General features: G+C 42.7%; 1 protein-coding gene across 1 annotated transcript in view; it reads right to left on the reverse strand.

The window, feature by feature from the left end:
• Nucleotides 1–698: 698 nt before the first annotated feature.
• The window catches only part of CTTNBP2NL (CTTNBP2 N-terminal like), a 42,287-nt gene continuing 19,896 nt past the window's right edge, over nt 699–23,089 (reverse strand). The window contains exons 3-5 of the mRNA XM_042465249.1: nt 8,919–9,149; nt 5,961–6,068; nt 699–4,861 (exon numbers count right to left, since the gene is read on the reverse strand). Coding sequence (XP_042321183.1) covers nt 3,398–4,861; nt 5,961–6,068; nt 8,919–9,149 — 1,803 coding nt within the window. The 3' untranslated portion in view covers nt 699–3,397. The remainder of the gene's footprint in view (nt 4,862–5,960; nt 6,069–8,918; nt 9,150–23,089) is intronic.

A 23,089-nucleotide genomic window follows, 5' to 3' on the forward strand; every position in this document is an offset into this window, starting at 1 on the left:
AATCAAAGATACATTCAAGTTGCAGATAAACTACACTGCAAGGTATACCTAATGAACACACCTCTACTAGCAAATAAGTTCATTTCTGAAGTCCAAGAAAAAGAATCAGCCAAGAAGGGAGCTGGTTTAGCGTTCCGCAATGCTAGATGATACACTACAAAATGCAGCAGAACTGAAAGGATGCAGTTCCCTATCTAAAGACTGCAGGCAGGGAACTATCAGAACTATCAGTTACCATCATATTATGTTATGTGGTAATAGCTGGCATTGATGCAGATATACCCCACCATAATGAATTCTTAAGAATGTGCAGCTAAGCTTTCAAGAACTTTAACACTGCTGGTCAAATATTATCAGAATTGTTTCCAAATATTAATAGCTTTGCTATTTGTTACTAAAAGCACTGGACCTGTATTGTCAGCTATTTGATGCATTTGCCCTATATGTAGACTACAGTTAGGGAACTTCTGTTGGACTCTAATTCCCATCAGCTTTAGGAAGCCAGACCAATGAATGATAGGGGATTCTGTGAATAACCATTGATCAACACCTGGGGAGCTGAATGTTTCTGCTTTGAGGAGACCAATAAAAGCTAATGGCATGCTTACATACTGCTGGTAAATATTTTATGCTCATCCTTTGACAGGTTTAGCATACAAGCAGCCCAACTTAGTTTTCAAACAAGGTCTTACACAGGATTCAAATCATAAAAATAAAAACCTTTATTGATAGTATGAACGTTTAACGTGTTTAATGCTGCCAGCTATAAAAATGATAAAAAAGACTTCTGCTTCATACATTTGATTTTACAAATATACAAATGTTAATGAAAATTAATACTAGATTATGCAGTTTGAACTTCATTAAAATCCTTTTAAGTCAGTGGCAAATCTCTCTAACAATACATGATTCAAAGAAGGTTAAACATTTTGTTTCTATATACATTAGTTTACACAAAACTTAAATATTAACCCTGGAAGTCTTACTGAATTAGCTGGAACCACCTGTGCATTGTGCTTAGTTTAATCTCAGAAGATAGGCTACTAGCAAAAATACACATCTCCTTTTGCATTCTTCCTTCCCACAATCCATTGCAGAATACAGTACTCAGTGCATTTCCTAATAAAATTCATTATTGTATATAAATCTCTATAGAGTTATATCATAAAGAAAGGATACAAATTAGTGTAAACACCAAGGGAATACTTTAAGGGCTGCTACAATACTTTCCCTTTAATATTAGAAGCAGAACTGACAAGAAATTATTCAACCAGTTTTCAGTTGTGCAACTCTTTCTAAAAAAGATGTACTGCACAACTAAATGGTTGGTGTGCTTATCACAGTTGTTTCCTATCTGTCTGTAATTAATGATCAAGTATTGTTAATATAAAGGCCAAAGGGAAACACAGTATACTAAATAAGTATATATTTGTGTGCTTGAAACCATCAGTCTCAGAAATATTAGCCACTTGCTAAAATACTTGAGTCTAACAATTCTACATACAAAATGAAGGAGACTACTGGCTACTTCATATACAGAGGTATCTTGAAGCAGCACCAATACTTTTCTTTTTTTAATATGAAGTACTCAAGAGCTTTGGTCTAATGTGGGAATGGGGATTATGTGACCTTCTGGATGATACTGTACAGCAGTTCCCAGAAGAAGGTATGAGAGTTAGGCCTGACCGAAGCTGTGGTCCCAACATCACCAGGAGGATGACACATCTAATCTAATACAGTATCTAATCCCCAATTCATTATCTCAGTGTGATAATGCAGCAAGTGTTCATGATTTCAGATGTTCTGGCCCCTAAGGCAAGAAACACATAATGTGACAATGTATGTGTCTGCTATTCATACAGATTATGTTTTGGGAGATATTGATATACTTTTTACTCAAGCTCAGTCTACAACAATTTTTTCTTAACATTGAGCACACATTCTTGTAGTATTTTAGGGCAAAGCAATCTAGCAAACTTTCTGACATGAGCAGGATACAGAACTGCTGGTTTACAGAGAGGGCCAGTATACAAACATTTGTCAAGAAGATGTAACAAATACAGAGTGTAGGAAGTTCATTAAGAAGGAAATGCTCTAGCCCTTTATTGGCCCCATAGTCTTATCTTTTCTTGGAAAAGGGTTTTCAAAAGTAAAGTAGATGAAGCTTAAGAAGCATCTTTGTAAGTATTATTTCCTCAGTTTCTTCATGAAATATGAAGAACCTCTGTAATATAACCACACTAGATTTACTGGGTGCATAACATACATGCATGCCCCCTTCTCTTTACACACACACACACACACATATATGCACATCTCTATGGCAAAAAGTCAATGATTTGGTTTTCACAGTGCTGCCAAGAGGACAGCTGTCTTCCATAAACACACAACCTAATCATCAAAACCTATGTTAGTTTGACATACAATATTATTGTATATCGAGCAACATTATGTTATTGCTTGGGATCATCTAGAATTGATCCAATATTTCCAATGTAAAAAAAGCTGTATCATACTGAATAACATTTATCATTTCAAGTAACATTAAGATCTTTATCAGCTAACAGCAAAGATCCTGCTCTCAGAAGTTCTGAACATAACAGTAGAATGCGTGAAGATCATTAGAAACCCAACCCACACTTCCAGACTTAATCTCACCTATTTTACCTCTTCTGGAAGAAAATATTCAAAGAATGGATACTTTACTGGAAAAAATGGCACCCTGATTGTTTAAAGCTTCCAAAGTTTTTTTTTTTTTAAAAAAGGAAATGTTTGGGCTGCATAAAGCTCAGCAATGGGGCCAAAGTGCATCTGACAATGCAGCTACATTAACTGACTTTGTTTGTAGCAGGGAAACAACTGACCGATCTAGCGATCACCTTTGGAACATTTCCTTTCTGTAGCATATTGTTAGCAGAACTACTGGAAAGGATCAACAGTGTTGATTTCAACATTCATGATTCAGAAAAACTGTTTCCTGCAGTTGGACAATTCCTTCTGGTTTGCAAAGGATCACATTCATATCTGCAGGATTTAGCTCAGGCACTTCTTAGATAATGTCTGTCTGGAATGGAAGTTTGCATGGCATGTTTTTCTGCATAATTTAAAAATGACTGTTTTTGTTGTCATAGTCCACTGGTCAGCTCCCAACACAGGAAATCAACTGCTTCTTTATACTTGGTATGTCTGCTGCTATGAGACACCTAGAGGCTCTAGTGTTTAAAGGTTTGTATACAAGTCATAGTAATAATAATTAAAAAAAAACACAAAGGAAAAGTACACTAAATGTGTTATACAAACAGATTCTGTTACTAACCAAATAAATAACATGGAGTGGATAAGACAATGTTTCAACTCCAGGAATGGCAAACACTTGGAATGTGACTTCTTCTGGAGACTAGCTATTTGTTGGCAATAAGATCTCTACTTCTTTTCCATTGGTTACAACAGCATTGCTTGAGCAGCTACTTGCCAACTCCACAGGAGAACCCAGAGAAGCAACTTGAGAGGTTTTAGTTGGTGGGGTTGGAGTGGCTGGAGAAGGAGCCAGGCCAGGTTTCTTTGGAGGAATTGGTGGAGGGTTCCCTCTTTCAGCTCTGGGTATGGTTGGCGATTTAATTCCAGGTGACAATGGACTTAATGGGCTAGAGACTTTCCCTGGGCTAGACTCACTTTTGGGACTCATTGCACTGGCCAGGTTTCGGTAGTCTGTGCCAAAGGGTGAGCTATTAGGAGAGACTGGCTTGATAGGACCCTGCTGGCTGGTGAACCTGGAGAGAACCTGAGTGACTGTATTGCGAGCAAGTTGCTTTGCAGCAGAATTATCAACCAGAGTGGGTGACAGATCTCTGGATGGAGGACTCTGGAGGCCACTTGACTGGTGATCTTGATCAGCTTGGGACTGGAATTTGTGTCGAGCAGCATGGAAACGTTGATTGATTCCCACCTGATAGGAAGACTGGTAGCTGGGGCTGCTGGCGGAAGCTCCAATCAAACGCTTTGTCATTACTGGGGAGGAGCATGGGGAAGATGTCAGAGATGATGAAGCTGTGTTGCTTGGTGACAAAGATATCCCAGTGGAAGGAAATGGTGAGACTGAAGGGGAAAGTGACTCTGTTCTTATTGGGGAGCCACTACTTTCTATGGTACTCTCAACAGCTGACCCAAGAGGCTTACCCTTCTGCACGTTCTCCACACTGGAGTGAGCTGCCTCTACATTGGGTTGCGTATCAGCATCACAATGCCCATTTGTTCTGGCATAAGGATGGGGAGCTGTGACACAGGTGGTTGTTAACATGTGTGCCAGCCTGACAGTATTTCCCTGGCTGGTGTTCTCAGTCAGGGAACCTCCTGTCTGGCAAGCTACTGATCTGCCTGAACAGCCCTCTGTGGCAATTGCTATGGATACCATTGAGACACTGGGTGGTGTGTGCTCAACATTATTGTTAGAAGGTTTGTAAGAAGCCTCTAATTCTTTTAGTGTTTTCTTCAAACTTTCTACTTCTTCCTTCAGGGCTTTTGTGCGATTCTCTTCCCGATTCAATTTGGCCCTTAATTGCTCTCGTTCAATGTCAAACTCAGACAGCTGCTTCTCTACTTGCGCCTCCATTTGCAAGCCCCTCTTCTTTTTGGCTGTTAGCTCCTCCTCCAAGTGGCTCACTTTGCTTCTTTCCTGCTCTAGCTTCATGCTTAGTTCCCCAACCTTCTGTCCCTCCTCTGTAGCCTTGACTGTGGCTTTCTTACATTCCAACACAAGCATGGAAGAAAGCTGCTTGTGGTGTGCACGTTCCTCCTCTAACTGGCTGGACATCTTTTTTTGCTCTCTCTCAAACTTCTTCACCTGGGACTTTTCAAATTCCAGCTAGAAAAAAATAATAATGAAGGATCTTAAGAAAAAAAAGTAAAGTTGTTTAACACATACCCCACAAAAAATTAATAAATAATAGAGAATGAATGCATGTATCAATGATATTTATGAATTAACTCAACCTGTAACATTATGAATAATTATAATAATAATTACTGTTCTGCCTTTCTTCCAAAATTGTAACTCAAAATTGTTACTCAAGCTTACAGTTTTTTTTTAAAAAAAGAACAATACAGCTAAAAATTTTTAAAGAGTGAACATTAAAATAAAATTAAACTATTCAGTTTAAAATAATTTAAACATTAAAAGGCTAAAATGAAATTAAAAAGAGAAAAAAACCTATTAAAAATAGTTCAGTTTAAAGCAATATGCATCCCTTAGCCTGTTCTTTCAAAAGCTTTTACTTTAAAGGCCAGTTAGAATAAAAACATTTTTGCCTGCCAATGGAAGGACAACAAAGAAAGGGGCCATTCTGGCATCCCTCAGAAAGGAGTTTCCAGAGTTTAGTGACAGCCACTGAAGAGACCCTATCTCACATCGCTAGCAACTATGCAGGAAACTGCAGGAAGAGATTATCTGCCAGATAGCTTGGACACGAGCTATATAGGGTTTATAGCTTACAAACAGCACTTTCAATTGTGCCCGGAAACAAACTGGCAGCCAGTGGAGCTATTGTAACAGGGGAATAGCATGATCCCTGTAATCTTCCCGGTTGGCTACATGTATTAACTAGAAAATGGCCATAATGAAGATTCATTGGTTTTTTTTTTTTAAATGACACGAGACAAGAGCTGATCCCAGCTCCTCGACATGTATGCTGGTGTGTTCACAGGAAGACTATAGTAAATAAACACTGTAGTCCATATGGTAAAACTACAGCCTTTCATAAATGCTACTTGCTTTATATTCTCAAATGTTACCACAGCTCTTACTCTTAAGTCACTTTGCCCATTTGTATACAGAACAAAATCTCATGCCCCTCTGAACTAACTAAAACTTTAATTGCAGTAAAACATGAGCCACCCACAGAAAGCTTCCAAACAATTATAAATCTTTACTATTTGAGAGAAAATTAAGTAGTAAGAAAGGCTACCTGTTGAGTGAGTCTCTCCCTCTCCTTTTCTAGCATGTATGTGACATCATCTCCCTCTGCAGTATCTTGGGCATGTCGCTGTCTCTCTTCTTCAAGATCCAAAATTACCTTTCAATCAGAAAAGCACACTATCAAACACTATTAATTACAGCAACAATTACAAGCATATTCAGATGTGAAAACCAGGCCTCTTTTTCGTTAAGGAAGAATTTAAGAACATTCATACACAGCTACATGAAATCCTTTAACTTTGCTTACTGAAAAGATTCTCTGCAATACTTAATTGCCCATCCATCTCCCCAAACTACTACAGTGGGACACCAGTTTCCACGTACTTGCTATCCGTGGATCTGAGCATCCACGGACGGCAAACCTGCCTTGTCCATAATGGTGACATGTACACATGGCCGCACTGCCACTGGGGACAGTGGAGGCTTACCTGACATCTCGTTGTCCCTAATGGTGGCATGGCTGTGTTCATGTACCGCCACTGAAGACAACAGGGGCTGTCCCTTATGGCAACATGGCCATTTGCACATGCTGTCATTGGGGAAATTGAGGTTTGAGCATTCGTGGATTTTGCTATCTATTGGGGGAGGGGGGGACAAATCCAGAACAGCTCCCTTGTGGATACTGAGGGCCCACTGTATATCCACCTTTTGAACACTCAAATTCATTCTCATTAAGCTTGTGAAAGAGGTTAGACCATAAAGAGAAAAATGCTATTATGCCAGTGTTATAGCACTGGAGGAAAATTATGTATATAGGCCAGAGGCATCTCCCCAAGTCTCTAGGGAAACTATTTTCCTGCACGTTCAGACATTTTGGGGCCTCTCTCTTCTTTTTAGGTCCACATGGACCTGAAATGGAATATGTGTGTGTGTCTATGTACTTTCAAGTTGCCTGTCAATTTATCGTGACCCCATGAATTTCATAGGGTTTTCTTAGGCAAGGAATACTCAGGTGGTTTTGCCAATTCCTTCCTCTCTAATTTTGCTTTGTGCAACCAGCCAAGCGTTGTTCCACATTTTATGTTGAATTACAGGAATAACTGACATTCTTTCGAGTTACTACATATCAAAAAGCCATATTTTCTAGATGACACTGTTTCAGTACAAATTATAAGAATCCATTATTACCAGTTTTCCTCTAAAGATTCATGATAATTATGTTAACTACCTTACTGGTATATAAAAATGTTTAGAGAATTCAGGTTCTGGTATCTCTAGGAAAAACTAGTGTTTAGAAAAAAATGAGTGTTTTTGTCATAATAGTTCAATTTATATATCAAACTGGCTTGTGGAAGGATTTGCTAGTTTGGATTTACTAAACATTTTTTTAAAGTTAAAAAGATTTGTATAGAAAAAAACCTCTAAGCTTCGACACCAAAATAGTTTAGTCTGAATTTCCAAGACATGTGCACAGAATCATCTAGGCTTGTTTCTAAGATAATATATTTATAATTAGTATAAAATATATTGTACTAATATTTCCTCAACACTTCAGACAGTGTAACACAATGCAATTCAGCAAAAGTAATTTCTTCATTATAATGCCAGCACAAACCTACTGAGGTTATTTTATTTTCTGTTCCTAAAGATATCGAAGATGCTAAAATGGTGATATCTGGTGAGACTTCCAGAGCAACTGGGGAAGTAGAAGGTACAAAACAGATAACAAGGCTATCTGTTTTAAGAATTTATGCTATATAATACATTTTCAACAACAATGTGCGTGTGTTTTAAAGAATACTCCTATGCTTTATTAAATTAAATACTTTGGCATTTTATAAAAAGGAAGTGGACAACGCAACTTTTATATTCTCTTTAATTTTACCGACTTTGTACAGCGCTGTGTATAATTACAGCGCTTTAGAAATAAAGTTTAATAATAATAATAATAATAATAATAATACCATTTAAATTAGCCAAATTAATGTTTGAAGACAAAGATGTATAAAATCATAGATTTAATTGAAAACTTCACCCAAATAGGAAAAAATAGCTCAATAGATGTTACTCTGCTCTACAATCAGACCAGATGGAAGTGATATTAGTCAGTGATAAAACAACACTGGATTGGGAATTGCAAACCAACTCCCCCTTCCCCCACTGAAAGATCAGATTTATAATTTGGGGTGTTCTTGGATACAAAACTGCCCTTGGAAAGCCAGGTTACTCTGATAGCTAGGAGCACCTTTGCCCAGCTTTCTTGGGGAAGGCAGATCTGGCTACAGTGGTTCATGCCTTACCTCTCAATAATTTGATCTACATGGTACTCCCTTTGAAAGGTGTTTGGAAGCTGCAGCTAGTGCAAAATGCAGCAGCCCGACTGGTCTCGGGTATGTGTTTGAAAGACCATGTAATACCAGTTTTGCAAAAACTACATTGGCTTCCAATCTGCTTCCAAACTCAATTCAGGGTGCTGGTGTTGACCTACAAAGCCCTAAAAAACTTGGGGCCAAGATATCTGAAAGTCTGCCTTCTCCCATAGGAGTCTGACAGAAATTTGTGCTCTTCAGAGAAGGCCCTGTTGTGTGTCTCAACACCTTGTGAAGTTAGGCTGATAAGATGGCTTTTTCTGTAGGAGTGCACTGACTATGGAACTTCCTACCCAAGGAAGATAGGCTGGCCCCATCTCTTTTAAACCTCTGATGGGCTAAGTTGTTCTGAATAGCACACAGTGTTTGAAATTGCTTTTAACTATTTCAAAGCTGGATTCTAGCATAGTTTTCAGACTGTTTTTAGGAATTTTTAAAAGAGTATTTTCATGTTTTAAAAATATTTTTCTTTGTATGGTTTTAATTGATTTTTATTAATTCATCACCTAAGAAGCCCTTGTGGGCTCAGAGGTGACACAGAAATACTCTAAATAAATTACATAAATAATACAATATAAAATCCTAAACAGAAGCAAATTTTATTAGTTTGATCACAGTTCAAAGGACTTATATCCCACCTTTCTGTGCCTGCTCTCTGCAGCAGCCAGTTGTGACAACATTTTCTCTTGCATATTCTTGCAATGTTTCATCACTACCTTCAAGATGGACAAGGGATTGGCACAAACAGGTTGCTTTTCACCATAATTTTCTTCTTTCAATGCTTCAAAATCCCTCTGAAGAGCCAACAGTGGATCACTAATGTTGTATTTTCCATAACGCTCTTCAATGAAAGTATCTCTGTGCTGAGCCTGAAACAAATTATCAAATATTTTAATTGTGAAGTGCCAAAGAAAAGGAAAAGGAATCTTTAGGATAAAAATGTACCATTTCACAGTAACAGGAGATGAATAAACCCCAACCCAAATGTGGTCTAATTACACAAGTAAATGACAGTGGAGGGTAGGGAATGAGGAATACATTTGCTAGAGACATTACTAAACAAGGAGGGAGATCCAATCCAACAAGAAGAAGTCTCTTTATCATGAGCTTTAAAATAAACGATTGAGTCTATGAGAATTGACTGAAAGGGACTGAAAGGAAGAGGAAAGTGTGCCAAAAAAAGGAAGTGACCCAGCAACCAAGTATGAAAAAGCTGCTTGGCTGAAACTATTATGGAAAGAACAGCAAAAAGTGCATGCCTGAATTTAGTGTTAAGGAAAAAGCAACATGGGATATACAGTGATAGAAATAAAACATGTATGTGAGAGTCACTATGACTAAGCAAAAGCAATTAAGAAGCCACACAGGTGCAAAAGCTAATGTAATTAGCAAGTCTTAAATGCCAAGGACAGAAATGCAGAGTGGATAATTGAAAGCACCTGAGAATTGTTAAGTGAACAAGGTGAAATGATGAAATCATTAATTATGGGCTGAACTATGAAAACCAATCAAAATGGATGTACACGCCCACTGGGTGGAAACTGACAAGAGTGGGTGGTGTTTTACTATGACTATAATAATTGCTTTGATTCCCAATGTATTTTGTGGGTAGTTGTGGAGTTTTGTGGATAGTTTGGAGATTGTAGAGATTGTGATTTGTAGGACATTAGTATTGTATATAGTATATTAAAGTAAATCTTTTATATAAGACTACTGAGTTGTCTGGTGTCTTGAGTGAAGATACAAGAGCCAGCTGAATCCTGGAGAAGTGTGAAGACTTCTGTGGAGCACGAGTGAGAAGGTTTGGAGAGTTTGTCAGGGTCTTCAGCCTATTCTCTGAAACTCTGCTGCTTTAGAGCAAAGCTTTAACCACTGGCCAAAACTGGTCAGCGCCGGTGCATAACAAGGTGGTGAGTTAGAGCCAGAGGTGAAGAGCTACAACTCCCATCATCCCTGACATTTAGTGTGCTGGCTGAGTGTGCATACAGACAATACCTACTCCCAGGTGGTGGGACAGACACATAAAGCAACTCTGCCTACAGCAGACTTGGAGTACATGGTATGCTCATTCCTACTATTGCTGTCCGATAACAATATAATGCCACAATATACAGATTGCTTCCTATATAAAGTCTCCTTCATTGCAAAGCAGGCCAATATTTGCTCCCCCTTCCCTGACTCCAAGCAGAAGATGATACACTGCAACTGCAATAATAGACATGGTTGATAAAACTGGCTGTTTCACAGCTCTTATTTCCTCTTACAGAATCTCACTGCTAGTGTTCCACAATGTGGCTCTGTAACGCTAAAAAAATAACAGTGAAGCAGCCCTCAGTCTTGAGGCTAATGGAAATTCTTCACTCTCTTGACTGTTTGGGGAAATCTATTCCAGTATCTTTTCCCTCATTCAGTACCCATAAATGTTCTCCATGCATACAAAACAAGTCCCAATTTACCAACTGAATCACATGATTTGAACCACAGACAACATCACTTTCCCACTCTGGTATGAGAACACTGATTTTCTTTCAGAATTACTCAGCACTGAACAACAAGGCATTTCATGAATGGTTTCTGTAACTGGAGAGTAAAAATATCTCAGGAAATGTAAGAAGTGGAATGGTGCTTGCCTAATCTTAGTCCAAAACCAAAACAAAAATAAATGAAAGCAGTACTGTTACATTTAACTATTGTTTAGTAAATGCAATGCCAGGTTGATTAGACTGTTGATCTATCATACACTCATCACTGTAATAATTGGAAGTATGCAGGAAAATTAATCCTACACAGAATCCCACAGATTCATTTATACAAAGGCAGAAAAATAATACTCTCACATTACCATTTGTCTTTTCCAAATTCCGTTCTTAACTAGCTTAAGAATAGCACAGATCCAATAGTGCTTGTTTCCTCTCAATGGAGCTTACAATGTCATTTCAAATAAGCATGAGCTGATTAGGCTTTGAGTATTGTAAATCTAGCACAGAGGACAAAGCTATTTGTTCAGACAGACTGGTCATATAAGAGGCTCTAAGGTGAGTTTCTGGAATCTCTCTGTGTAGAGAAAATCAGATTCTGAACTCTTTCCAAATTTTGATCATTTACTGCATGTCAACAAAGATTTAAATAAGACATGTAATTAAATGCCCCTCTAAGCAGGCCATACAGAGATACGGAATGTGCAGATTTCAAAATCATGATGGATTCAAATTCTTATTAGCCAACCCAACACCAAGGTGCATCAGGAAATGCAATTTGACAATAATCAAGAGGACAACAAATTATTTACTCCTGCTCTAGTTGGCCAAACATACAATCTATATTTGTGTATAAGCTGAACTCATGTATAAGTTGAGGGCAAGTTTTGGGGCCAAAATTATGGATTTTGATATGACTCCTGGATTAGATCTTTCTGCCTGTGACGGAGAGAATAGGCTGGCCCAGCTCCACCAGGGCTAGCCTGAAGAAGAAGAACCCTCCCTCCAATCCAACTGCCTTGGTCCAGGCCTCAGAGGGAGAGAAGAATGCTGGACCTGATCCCCTCCCCTCTCACCATTCCCTTCTCCTTTTGTATCGCGTCTTTTTAGATTGTAAGCCTGAGGGCAGGGAACCATCTATTATCCCCTCTGTTGTAAGCTGCCTGGATTCCCAGTGATTGGGTGGCATATAAATAAATCCTATTATTATTATTATTATTATTAGTCGAGAGTAAAACTTAGGAGCATGTAGTATAGGATGTAAAGGACAAAGCAAATGATCCCCCCCCCCAAAAAAACCGTACAAAATTCCAACAGAAAATCCACATATGTCAGAAAGGATATAATGGCGAGTGTTACGCTCCAGTATTAATTCCTATCAAAAAAGGAACTATACCCTTCTCTGAGTAGAGTAGTGAAAAGTGGGAACTAAATCCATCTTGGGAAAATCTAAAAGAAGCACCAAATCCCTCTAGTCTCTTGGCACTCCTTTGAGGAGAAGTGACAATAGCTGGTGCCACCACTATTTTCCCTTCCATGTATTCAAAAATGCCAGATATGGCAGTGTGGCTGAAAGAGTGGGGGAAGAGGGTCGGTGCTTCTTTTAGGTTCTCTGGGGATGGACGTAACTGTCACTTTTCACTACTCTACTCAGAAAATGGGATAGCTCCCCCCCCCACACACACAGAGTTAGCTTGCCTCAAACTTGGGCATGCTATCCGCAGACTGGAGCCCTGCTGCATGCTACCAAATGGCAGCACACCACCACTGAAAACAATGGGACTTGAGCTCTTGCAGTTTTTGGCAACTGCAGGGGAGGGGTGGGGAGTCTGAAATGGAACCTCTGCAGACACAAAGGGCCTACTGTATATATAAGAGGTAAGGTATAATACTTATATTGACTCATAGATAAGGCCACCCAGGTTTTCTAGAGTTATACATGAGTATATACAATACTGCTAATCCTTATTCCTCAAATTACAGACATTTTCAGTAGTTGCACTCTCAGAGAAGAATAACGCAAGATTCCAAAGTATCCTGCCCCACAATTCCAACTCTCAGGCTCCTGTCACTCATAATGTTCCTTTCCTTCCCTTAAAATCCTTCCCTGGATTCGGTACATGGGCCTTAAGGCGATCCCTATGTGGAACACTAAATGTCTTGTTCTGTGGATTTGCTGTGATAATTGTGACCAGATTTCCTATCAAATTTAATAGGATCAGCCAGATACAGGTGTACAAAAGGAATCAACAAGTATTTTTAAAGACATATTTAGACAACATATTAACCCCTGAACTATTTAATTCCTTGCAGCTTGCCAAACCTTATTCACTTCTCCTCAGCAACTGTCCTATTTCTATTACAGTTTTCCCTCATCTCTTCCCCAACTCCATGCAGTCATATCCCTATCTTTAGGCCATATTTTACTTGTATGCCCTCTGTCAGAGACAAGCCTCAGTTTTGTCTACCAGCCAACCTGCCTGCCTGCTGCCCCTCGCTGTCTCTTTGCCTCCAATTCTGTGCACACTGGCAGCTCCAAAGCCTGTCATTCCTCACGGTAAGCAGTGAGTTTGGGAGAGGGGAATGAACACTCACACACATGTGCATATACATACGTGCACAGCAAAAGCAGGATGACAAGAGTGGTGTCTGTGAGTCAAGCATGGCTGGCTTCAGAGGACCTTCATGAGGCAAGGCCACCAGAGCTTTGCCATGCTTTCCTGGAGGGCAGCCGGTAAAAGGAGGTGGGAAGGTGGGATCCAGAGAACCAGCAGATGAGGAAGTGTGCCTAGCTGGGGCTACAGGATTTGTTTGGCCAAGGCATCTTTGCTGTGATGGCATCTTTTTGCTCTTTTGTTTCAGAGTTCCTGGAGAGGGAGCAGCCAAGGTGAGGAGGGCTGGGGAGGCAGAGGTGACACTGGGAGGGAAAGAGAGAGCAGGGAGGCAGAGCCATGCTGCCGCTGCTGCTTAAGCTAGTGGGAAAAATAAATCTCTCTTCCCCCTTCTCCTTCCTCTCCTCCCTCTCTCTTTCACTCTCCACTTTTCAGTGTGGTGTTGAATCCAACAGGGCTTGGGAGGGGGGGGAAAGGAGACATGGTGGCCAGGGAGGGGTGCGGGTGCTCAGAACAAAAACGTCCATGGAAAGTGGTCTGGACTCCTATCTTCCTGGTCAGTCCTCTACCCAGTTCTGTCCAGTTTGGATAAAGTCATATGAAGCAGATGAAACTGACTGCTTTCCTGTCCCTCCACCTTTCTTCTCTTTTTCTCTCTCACTTCTCCCCCCATCAGGACATTCCAGCCTTCCACCTGAGAACAGATAACATTTCTTTGCAGATCCTCTGTGAGGACACTGTTGCCCCTTAGGGGTCCATGGACCACAGCAGGCTAAAAACTGCTGATCTAGAAGCCTAATAATGATGGTTTTTGGGAAAATATAATCCATATCTTTTCTCTTCAGGCAAAATCCAGACAGAAATTAATAATAATAATAATAATAATAATAATAATAATAATAATAATTTGTATTCCGCATTTTCATATGGAATCAAAGCGGATTCCAACAGTATAAATACAGTAAAACATCAAACAATTAAAAATTATGATTTAAAAATCCCAAAACCCCATCCCTCCCCCAGTGATAAAAACAGTAATCAAGCTATAAAACAAGATTAAACATCAAAAAATTTAAAACTATCCAATAGGAATACATTAAAAATTTGGGACAGATTAGTGTAAGAAATGAATCTTCCTCTAGAGGAGGGGGGGACGGGGGTGATGGTATCAATCAATTTTGGTGTCTGTATCAATAGAGGGCGGAGGCAAATCTAATGGATCTAACCTAGTCTAGGTTAATCAAGGCTCTTGTAGGGGAAAAAACCCTGAAAGATTTCAAGTTCACTTTTGAATAATAATCTTGAAATAATTTTCTTTTAAAAAATGGGTACTTCACAGAAGGATTGTAACCTATAATCCCAAAATTGGCTGCATATGCAAAAGTGTGAATTTCTTGAAGTCATTTCGCAGTCATTTTTGTCCCTTATTGGAATTAAAGAAAAACGAATGGAAATACAAACGAACCTTCTTCTACACAGTCTGACAGCAAAGGTTGGTCTTTCAAGTAAAAAAAAATATCGTTCTTTGTAATGTATATTCTTCACAAAAAGGGAGAAACCTATGTAGACATTTAATAAAATCTGGCAGTTCTCCTGACAGAGCAATTTTGTCTCCTGCAACAGCACTTTCTGTGCTTACATGTGTGCTACACATGAGTAGCTTTATGAACACAAACACATGTTTAAGCCATAATAAATTAAATACAGTAGCCCTTTCAGCATCAATAAAGATTTTAATTTTAAACAGTAGCTCTATAAAGCCCTAGCTCTGCTGATTCTATTATACACCAAACAGCTATCAAAGCTACAGGAAAAGCAAACCAACCACTTGTATGACAGAAGGCAATAACATCCTCTGTACAAACTGTAACATTGTGGACTGGAGTTATTTCATTTGATAAAATAGTGGTATTTGAGCAGAAACACAGAATGAATCACTATTTGCCAAAAACAGTTCAGATGTAGCAATATTTTGATAATCTAAAGAAAGGAAGGGACAATTAGAACTGAGTCTAATTAAGAATGTATCTTTTTCTAAACTAGACAAAAAACAGTAAATGTGTTTCATTTAAGTTCTGGAAACAATTTCAAAATGCTAAGCAAAAATGAGACCGAAGGGAGTAGATATTAGCTATCAGTTACATGTGTTCATTTTTATCTTTATTTACAAAAAATGGAAAAATAAGAACTTGGATTGAAAAGCTATTTGTTTAATGGAACACTATCAGTTTAACAAAATAATCAGAAAATCCTACCTCACCTTACTGTGTTTCTTAAATCCTAAAGTACATTTGAGGGATTTTATCCAAGAGCACAAACTATATTGCAACAAGAATATAGGGAACAAACAAAAGCATAAGCTGTTAACTCATTTGAAAAGTTCAAGGTTGTTATTTTAAAAATTGTGTACATTTTGATTTTATCATCTTTTAAGGAACAGACTGTGCTCAGACACAATTATAAATTATGGTTCAATGTCATAAGAACAAGCCATAGGACTCTATATACCCCCTCCTCCTACTGAAGCCATCAGGACATCAGAAGCTTTTGGTTTAGGTTGTGCAATTTGATGTCTTGTCCTCACCTCAAAATCTTGTTAATCTTAAAAGTGGTTAGCTGGAACAGACTAGTTTCCTAAATATGATGTGAAGCTGACTCAGCTCCATTAGCCATTCTTAAGACAGACCACAGTTTGCCTCCATTGAAATGAGACACCAAACTATAATTAATCTAAAAAAGGAAGTAAATGTTTCTGAATTGTTTCTTCCAACTGGGCCAGAGAAAAAGGCGTGGTAATACTCTTAAAATAACTACAACACTATAGCTTTGTATTACATTTGTGTATTACTTTGTAGACAACTACATTATTTGAGTGAATGAATAGAATAAACCTCCCTACCCTTGTTTTCAAGCAAACTCTCATCACGTAGTATAATTCTCCAAGATCAAGAGGTTGATTTCAGTTCCACTCAGGAAAAAATGAACAGTTCTTTCCTTGCTATTTATTAAACCGAAATGACAAGCAACTTCCCTTTATTGTTTTAGTTTTTGATCTGTCCCATTCCAAGGTCTCAGGATAGTAACACAATTACTTCCAGCAAAACTGAATACAAAGCCCCCTCCCAATATTACAGGTATAAGTGTAAAGTCTGCATTTTTCCCCTTAATAATCAGCTTCTTAACTAGTGGGTGATCACTTTGAAATAAGACCATCCCTTATTTTAAAAAAAATAGCCGTAGTTTGCTAGCTTTGGCCTAAAACTAATCCGTGTGCCTCTATGCAGATAAACAAGATATATGAAAAAAACAACAAAACAAAACACCTTTTCACATGTAATTTGTTAATTTTGTATTAAGTTCTCCTTGCTGTGCTCAGTCTCCCAAGCTTTTCATCATCAATTCCCCAGTGCCCTCCATACTGTTTACTTGTCAAACTGTAACAGCGTCTCTAACAAATATTGCTAGGAATAGTTTGTAGATTCACTATTAGAATGGTGGATTTGCTTTTACATGCCTTCAGGTTGTTTCTCACTTATGATCACCCTATGACAGACTTTTCTTGACAACATTTATTTAGAGGAAGTTTACCATTGCTGTCCTCAAGGTTATTCTTTAAAGCCCCAAATTTTGAGATTTGGAAGACTTGCAATTAGAAAGTGGTAAGAGTTATGGTTAATATTGTGAACCACTGAATATCTAACAGCTGCATGGATGTCTAGCACTAAGCAGGACTTTAATCGTCCTTGAAAGGTAGACAACAGAAGAAAAAAGAGACGTAAGGGTCTTAATATTTACAAAACTACAGATTAATTTTAGGTAATACACTAGACAAAATGTGAACAGAAATCAAATATGATAGGACTGCTTCACAGTTGGAGGGCACTGTTGTTGTTTTGGGTGCTTTCAAAGTCATTTCCACCTTAGGGTGATCCTTTAGGCAAAACTTATCATGGAATTTTCTTAACAAGATTTGTTCAGAAGGATTCTGCAACTGACATCCTCTAAGGCTGATGGAGTGTAAATTGTCAAAGGCCATAGTGTTGTCTTAAATAGCTGAGCAGCAGCTGTGAACCCTGGCCTCCTGGAATCCTAGTCCAATACCCAAACCACTGCACTATACTGGCTCTCTGAACGGTTGGTGCAAACCCAGAATTATTCAACTGTGTTCTCCTGTTGAGGAAAAAAAACCCCTTTTATTATTTAACCTTGAAATTTTGTCAGAGAGTCAGAAGGCACCAGACCCCATCTGGTCTTGGAAGTTAAAAGGATCAGGCCTGATTAGTACTTGGATGGGGGACTGCCAAAGAATACCAGTGTTGTAGGCTGTATTTCAGGGGAAGGCAATGGCAAACCACCTCTGAGCATTCCTTTAATCAGAAAACCCGATGAAATTCATGGAGTCACCATACGTCAACAACTAGCTTGAAGGCTCACATACAAATTCCCTATTTTGTCCAATTACAATATTAAATCAATTCCATGTTACACTTTTGTAAAATGGAACGTTGGACTTACCTGAAAGACGTCCCTTTACAGTAGAGAAGGTCCGAGTATCCTGATCTTGGGTGGCTCCGCCCACTTGGCTCCTGGTAGGCAGGTAGAAATAGAGGAAACAAAAGACATGACCGGAGCCCTGGCCCCCCGCCCCTGCGGACGGAGCCACCCAGGAGACCCCAGTCAATTTGAAGCCGAAACACCCTAGAGAAACATTTAGGTCTAGAGAAAAACTATATCCCGCTCACCCGTGCCAGTAGGCAGAATAGGGTGGGGAGGATACTCGGACCTTCTCTGCTGTAAAGGGATGTCTTTCAGGTAAGTCCAACGTTCCATTTAACAGCAGAGAAGGGGCCGAGCATCCTGATCTTGGGATTTAGAAAAGCAGACCAGATACTAGGGAGGGCTATCTGGCGCGGAGGGCGGATCTGACACCACCTGCTGTAAAACCCTCCAGCCAAAGGCCGCCTCTGCCGATTGGAAGAGGTCCAGCTTATAATGTCTGGTAAAGGTAGACGGGGACTTCCAAGTGGCGGCCCTGCAAATCTCAGCCAGCGGAGCGTTGGTGGACAGGGCTGTGGAAGTAGCCGCACTCCTCGTCGAGTGGGCGGTGATGTCTCCCGGCGGTTGTAGATTTAGTGACCTATAGCACTGAACTATGCACTGTTTGATCCAACTCGCCAAGGTAGACACTGACACTTTCTTGCCCTTAGAGTTAGGCCGAAAGGAAACAAAAAGTGCCTCAGACTTTCTAAATGAGGCCGTTCTCTTGAGGTAGGCTTTTATGGCTCTACGAACATCTAGGATATGCCAACACCTTTCCAAGTCATTTGAGGGCCTAGGGCAGAAGGACGGGAGGGCGATGTCTTGGGAGGTGTGGAAGACAGAGTTAACCTTAGGGATAAAGGTTGGATCCGGTCTCAGAAGAACAGAGTCTGGCCTGATAACTAGCAGCTCTTTGCGGATGGGAGGGCGCCGATCTCCGACACACGCCTTGCCGAAGTCAGCGCTGTTAGCATCAGCGTCTTGAGAGTTAGGAACTTGAGGGGTACTTCCCTCAGTGGCTCGAACGGAGAGACAGTCAAGGCCTTTAGGACCTGGTGAAGGTCCCATGATGGGAACCTATGTTTGGTTGGAGGCGTCTTGTTGGCAACCCCTTTTAGCAGTCTACGGACATGGGGGTGTTGGGATATCCTGGCCGCCACCTTATGGGGCAGGATGGAAGTGATGGCTGGCAGTTGTCTCTTGGTGGTGTTGGGCCGCAGGCCCTGGAGAACCCCATCTTGAAGGAACTGGAGCACCGTCGGAACAGAAACCTTGATGAAGTCTTTGTTATTGCGCTTGCACCACCTTCTGAATGTCCTGAAGGTGTATTCGTAGATCCTATTTGTGGACTGGTGTCTCGATGAGAGGATGGAGTCAACCACCTCTGGGGAGTATCCGTATTCGCTTAACATTTGGCGTTCAATTTCCAGGCGTGAAGCCGTAGCCAGGCTGGGTCTGGGTGATGGATCTGTCCTTGTGAGAGAAGGTCTGTCCTGAGAGGAAGGGCGAAGCACTGAGACGCCATGGCAAGGATCTCTGAGAACCAGGGTCATCGCGGCCAAGCTGGAGCCACCAGGATAACCTGCGAGTTGGACCTGCGTATCCTGGCTAGGAGTTTTGTGAGCAGCGGAGTCGGGGGAAACGCGTAGAGGAGGCCCGGTGGCCAGGGGTAGTTAGGGCGTCCATTCCCTCGGCTCCCTCCGCTTGAAACCTGGAGAGAAACCTGGGTGTCTTGGCATTGGCGGGGGAGGCGAACAGGTCCAATACGGGTTGGCCAAGCCTGTCGACGATGGTCTGGAAGATCTGAGGGTGGAGGCTCCACTCTCCCTGATCTATGTCTGTCCTGCTCAGCCAGTCGGCTTTTGAGTTTAGGGATCCTTGAAGGTATTCCGCCTCCAAGGCTATGAGATTGTACTCTGCCCATGACAGAAGGGATTGAGTCTCAACCATTAGGGACCTGGATCTGGTTCCCCCCTGTCGGTTGACATGGGCCTTGGCCGTGGTGTTGTCGGTCCTGATCAGGACTGACCTCTGACGGACCATCTGATTGAAGGCGAGGAGAACGAAGCGAATTGCCCTGAGCTCCAGCCAGTTGATGCTGTGTGTCAACTCCTCCGGGCTCCATCTGCCCTGGGCCAGCTGTGTTTCGCAAACCGCTCCCCATCCCCGGAGGCTGGCATCTGTCGTGACTTGGACACTCGGGGACCTCCAAATTAGGCGGCCTCGGCGGACTGAATCGGACATCCACCAGCGAAACGACTCCCTTGCTTCGCTGGAGAGCTGTATCGTCTTGTGCCTCTTGAGGGCAATGGCCCGTTGGTGCGGCAGAAGGAGCCATTGCAGGGGTCTGGAATGGAATCTCGCCCAGGGGAGGCACTGGATAGCTGCTATCATGAGACCCTGGAGGTGAGCCAAGAGCTGGAGACTGGGGCGCCTGAAGGACAGGGCTTTTGATATGGCCTCCTGAATGGACTAGATTCGGTCTGGAGGCAGGCGCACTGTCCCCGCCTGGGTGCCTATTATGGCTCCCAGGTGGTGGATCTGTTGGCTTGGGGTCAGCGAGCTTTTTTCTAGGTTGAGGAGGAAACCGTGATCGTGGAGTGACCTGATAACGTAAATGACGTCTTGATTTCCCTGACGCCTGGAGGGTGACCGGATTAGAAGGTCGTCGAGGTAGGGATAGACGTGTAGCCGCTGGGTTCTCCACCTGGCAACCAACGCTACCATGATTTTGGTAAACACCCTGGGGGAAGATGCTAGTCCAAAGGGGAGAGCTCTGTATTGGTAATGGTGCTTGCCATATCTGAACCTGAGGAATCTTCTCGAGGAAGGGTGAACCAAAATATGCAAATAAGCATCTTGAAGGTCCAGTGATGAAAGAAAGTCTCCCGGTTGGAGGCCCTCTAGGATGGACTTGAGCGTCTCCATCCTGAACTTTTTCTTTAGGACGAACCAGTTGACACCCCTGAGGTTTAAGATGGCTCTCCAGGATCCGTTTTTCTTGGGGACAAGGAAGAAGGTAGAATAGCAACCTAGCCCCCTCTCCTGTCTTGGAACAGGTTCGATGGCCTTGATATCCAGCAGGTGCTTGATGGCCTCCAGCAGGAGGTGGTGTCTGCTGGGGTCGGCTGATCTGGGAGACGGTATGAACTTGTCTGGGGGCGTACGGTGGAATATTATCCTGTAGCCCTGACGAACGGTATCCAGGACCCATTTGTCTGAAGTGGATGTCTCCCAGATGTGGCTGAACCCCTGCAGCCTGCCCCTTACTGGGGGAGCGCCGTCATTGGGGGTTATTTTTGCGGGGTTGTTTGGATCCCGCTCCTTCCTTGGAGGCGAAGGAGGACTTTGACTGTTTGTTGGACCTTGAATCTCCCCAACTTGACCTGTTGGGTCTGGACTCCCTGGCTCGAAAGGAATTGGAGGAAGAAGGGTAGGGGGACTGGGAGGGACGAAAGGAAGAGCGGTTCTTGTATTGCTTTTTGTCGTCCCTTTTTTTGGAGGTGGGAAGGGCTTTTTTCTTGTCCTTGCCCTCTATTAGCACAGGCTCTAAGGACTCTCCGAACAACTTGGACCCGAGAAAAGGAGTAAAAGCCAGGTTCTGTTTGGATTTGGAATCGACTTTCCAGCTCTTAAGCCAGAACTGCCTGCGGACTGCCACGGCCGCTGCCTGGGCTCTGGCACACTGTTGGATGGTATCGAGGGTGCCGTCGGCTGCGAAGGCTGCCGCTCTGGCAATTTTGTTAATGGTTTGTTTAACCTTGGTGTCCGGGTCAGGTAGGAGGTCTAGGAGTTGACGGGACCACTGGAGACTGGCTCGCATTACCATTGATACAGTGGTCGCAGCCCTTATGGCAATGGATAAGGCCTCGTGGGCCTTTTTGAGTGCCCCCTCGGCCCTACAGTCCTCTGGGTTCCTGAGGGTGTCCTCCCCATCCCAGCTGAAAACTGCTGATGAAACGAGAGCCGACACAGGGGCGTCCACGGATGGGACCCTGAGTCTGTCCATGACGGCTGGCTGCAGTACATAGTACTTGCGGGTAATGCTGTGATTGGGTTTGGCAGAGGCTGGCTTTGACCACTCGTCTCTAATGATCTGCATGATGTTAAGCGGACAAGGGATCTGCTGGACTGGGGAGACCGGCACTGGGAATAAATCCTCGCTCATTTTAGGAAGGTCTGAATCAGGGGAGGGAGTGGCCTGGTCTGAGGGAGTGGACAGGCCTAAAGTTTTGATTGTCTTTTTTATAAGTGGTGCATAGTCCTCCTGCTTGAACAAACGAGAGGACAATTGGCGGTCTGATTTGGTATCCCCTTCATCATGTGACAGCTCGCCCTCCTCTGCCTCAGAGGCTGAGATACTGTGAGTGTCCTCCGATATTTCGTCCTCGGAGGGCAGCGCAGCCCAAGGGCGCTTGAGGCTAGAGGCCCTGTCGTGTTGGGCGCTTTTGGCAGGAGGGAGGTATGAGCGCCCCGAATCAGAAGAGGAGCCTGAAGCCCCCTCGTCCCCCGATGTTGAGTCGTGGACCTCTGTGTGAGACAATGGGGTCTGGTTGGGGGATTGTATGTCCCCGGCTGGGGGCCCCCTTTTTCTAGACGCTTTGCGTCCCTGACCCTTCCCGGTCTGACTTGTGGCCTGGGGATGGATGGAGTTGGTGAGGCCTTCCCCCCTTCCCCCAGGGTTTGACCCCACCGCTGCGGCGATGCTTGATCCTGGCGCCGCACGAGCAAGGCGATTTTGGGCAAGATGGCGGTGCCCATGGGCGGCCGCATGGCCAAGATGGCGGCGCCCATGAGCAGCCGTGTGGCGCCGCTTGGAAACTTCCGGGTCGCCCGGAAGTGGGTGGGGCGTCGGCGATCCAAGATGGCGCCCGCCATGGAGACCCTGGCCGGCGCTGGCCCTCGGAAAGCCCGAGGCATCCCACGCCCCCCTGGGAAGGAGTCGCCGGGGAAGAAGGGCTGAGGGAACATGGGCCCTGGCCACATGAGCAGAGGGCCACCCCCGGGAATGCAGCGGCTCCCCAAGCCGCCGCGCTGGGCTCGCGAGTGCGCGAACCGGCGCCCTCACTCCCTCCCTGGGATGGTCTGGTGGAGGAGGGGGCTTCCTGGTCCAGGAAGGCCCTGAACCATCTCTTCAATTGTGGCGGGGGGGAGTTACTTACGTCCTCCTCGCCGGTGTTG

This window comes from Sceloporus undulatus, chromosome 4 (assembly GCF_019175285.1).
Source record: "Sceloporus undulatus isolate JIND9_A2432 ecotype Alabama chromosome 4, SceUnd_v1.1, whole genome shotgun sequence".
Taxonomy (NCBI): Eukaryota; Metazoa; Chordata; class Lepidosauria; order Squamata; family Phrynosomatidae; genus Sceloporus; species Sceloporus undulatus.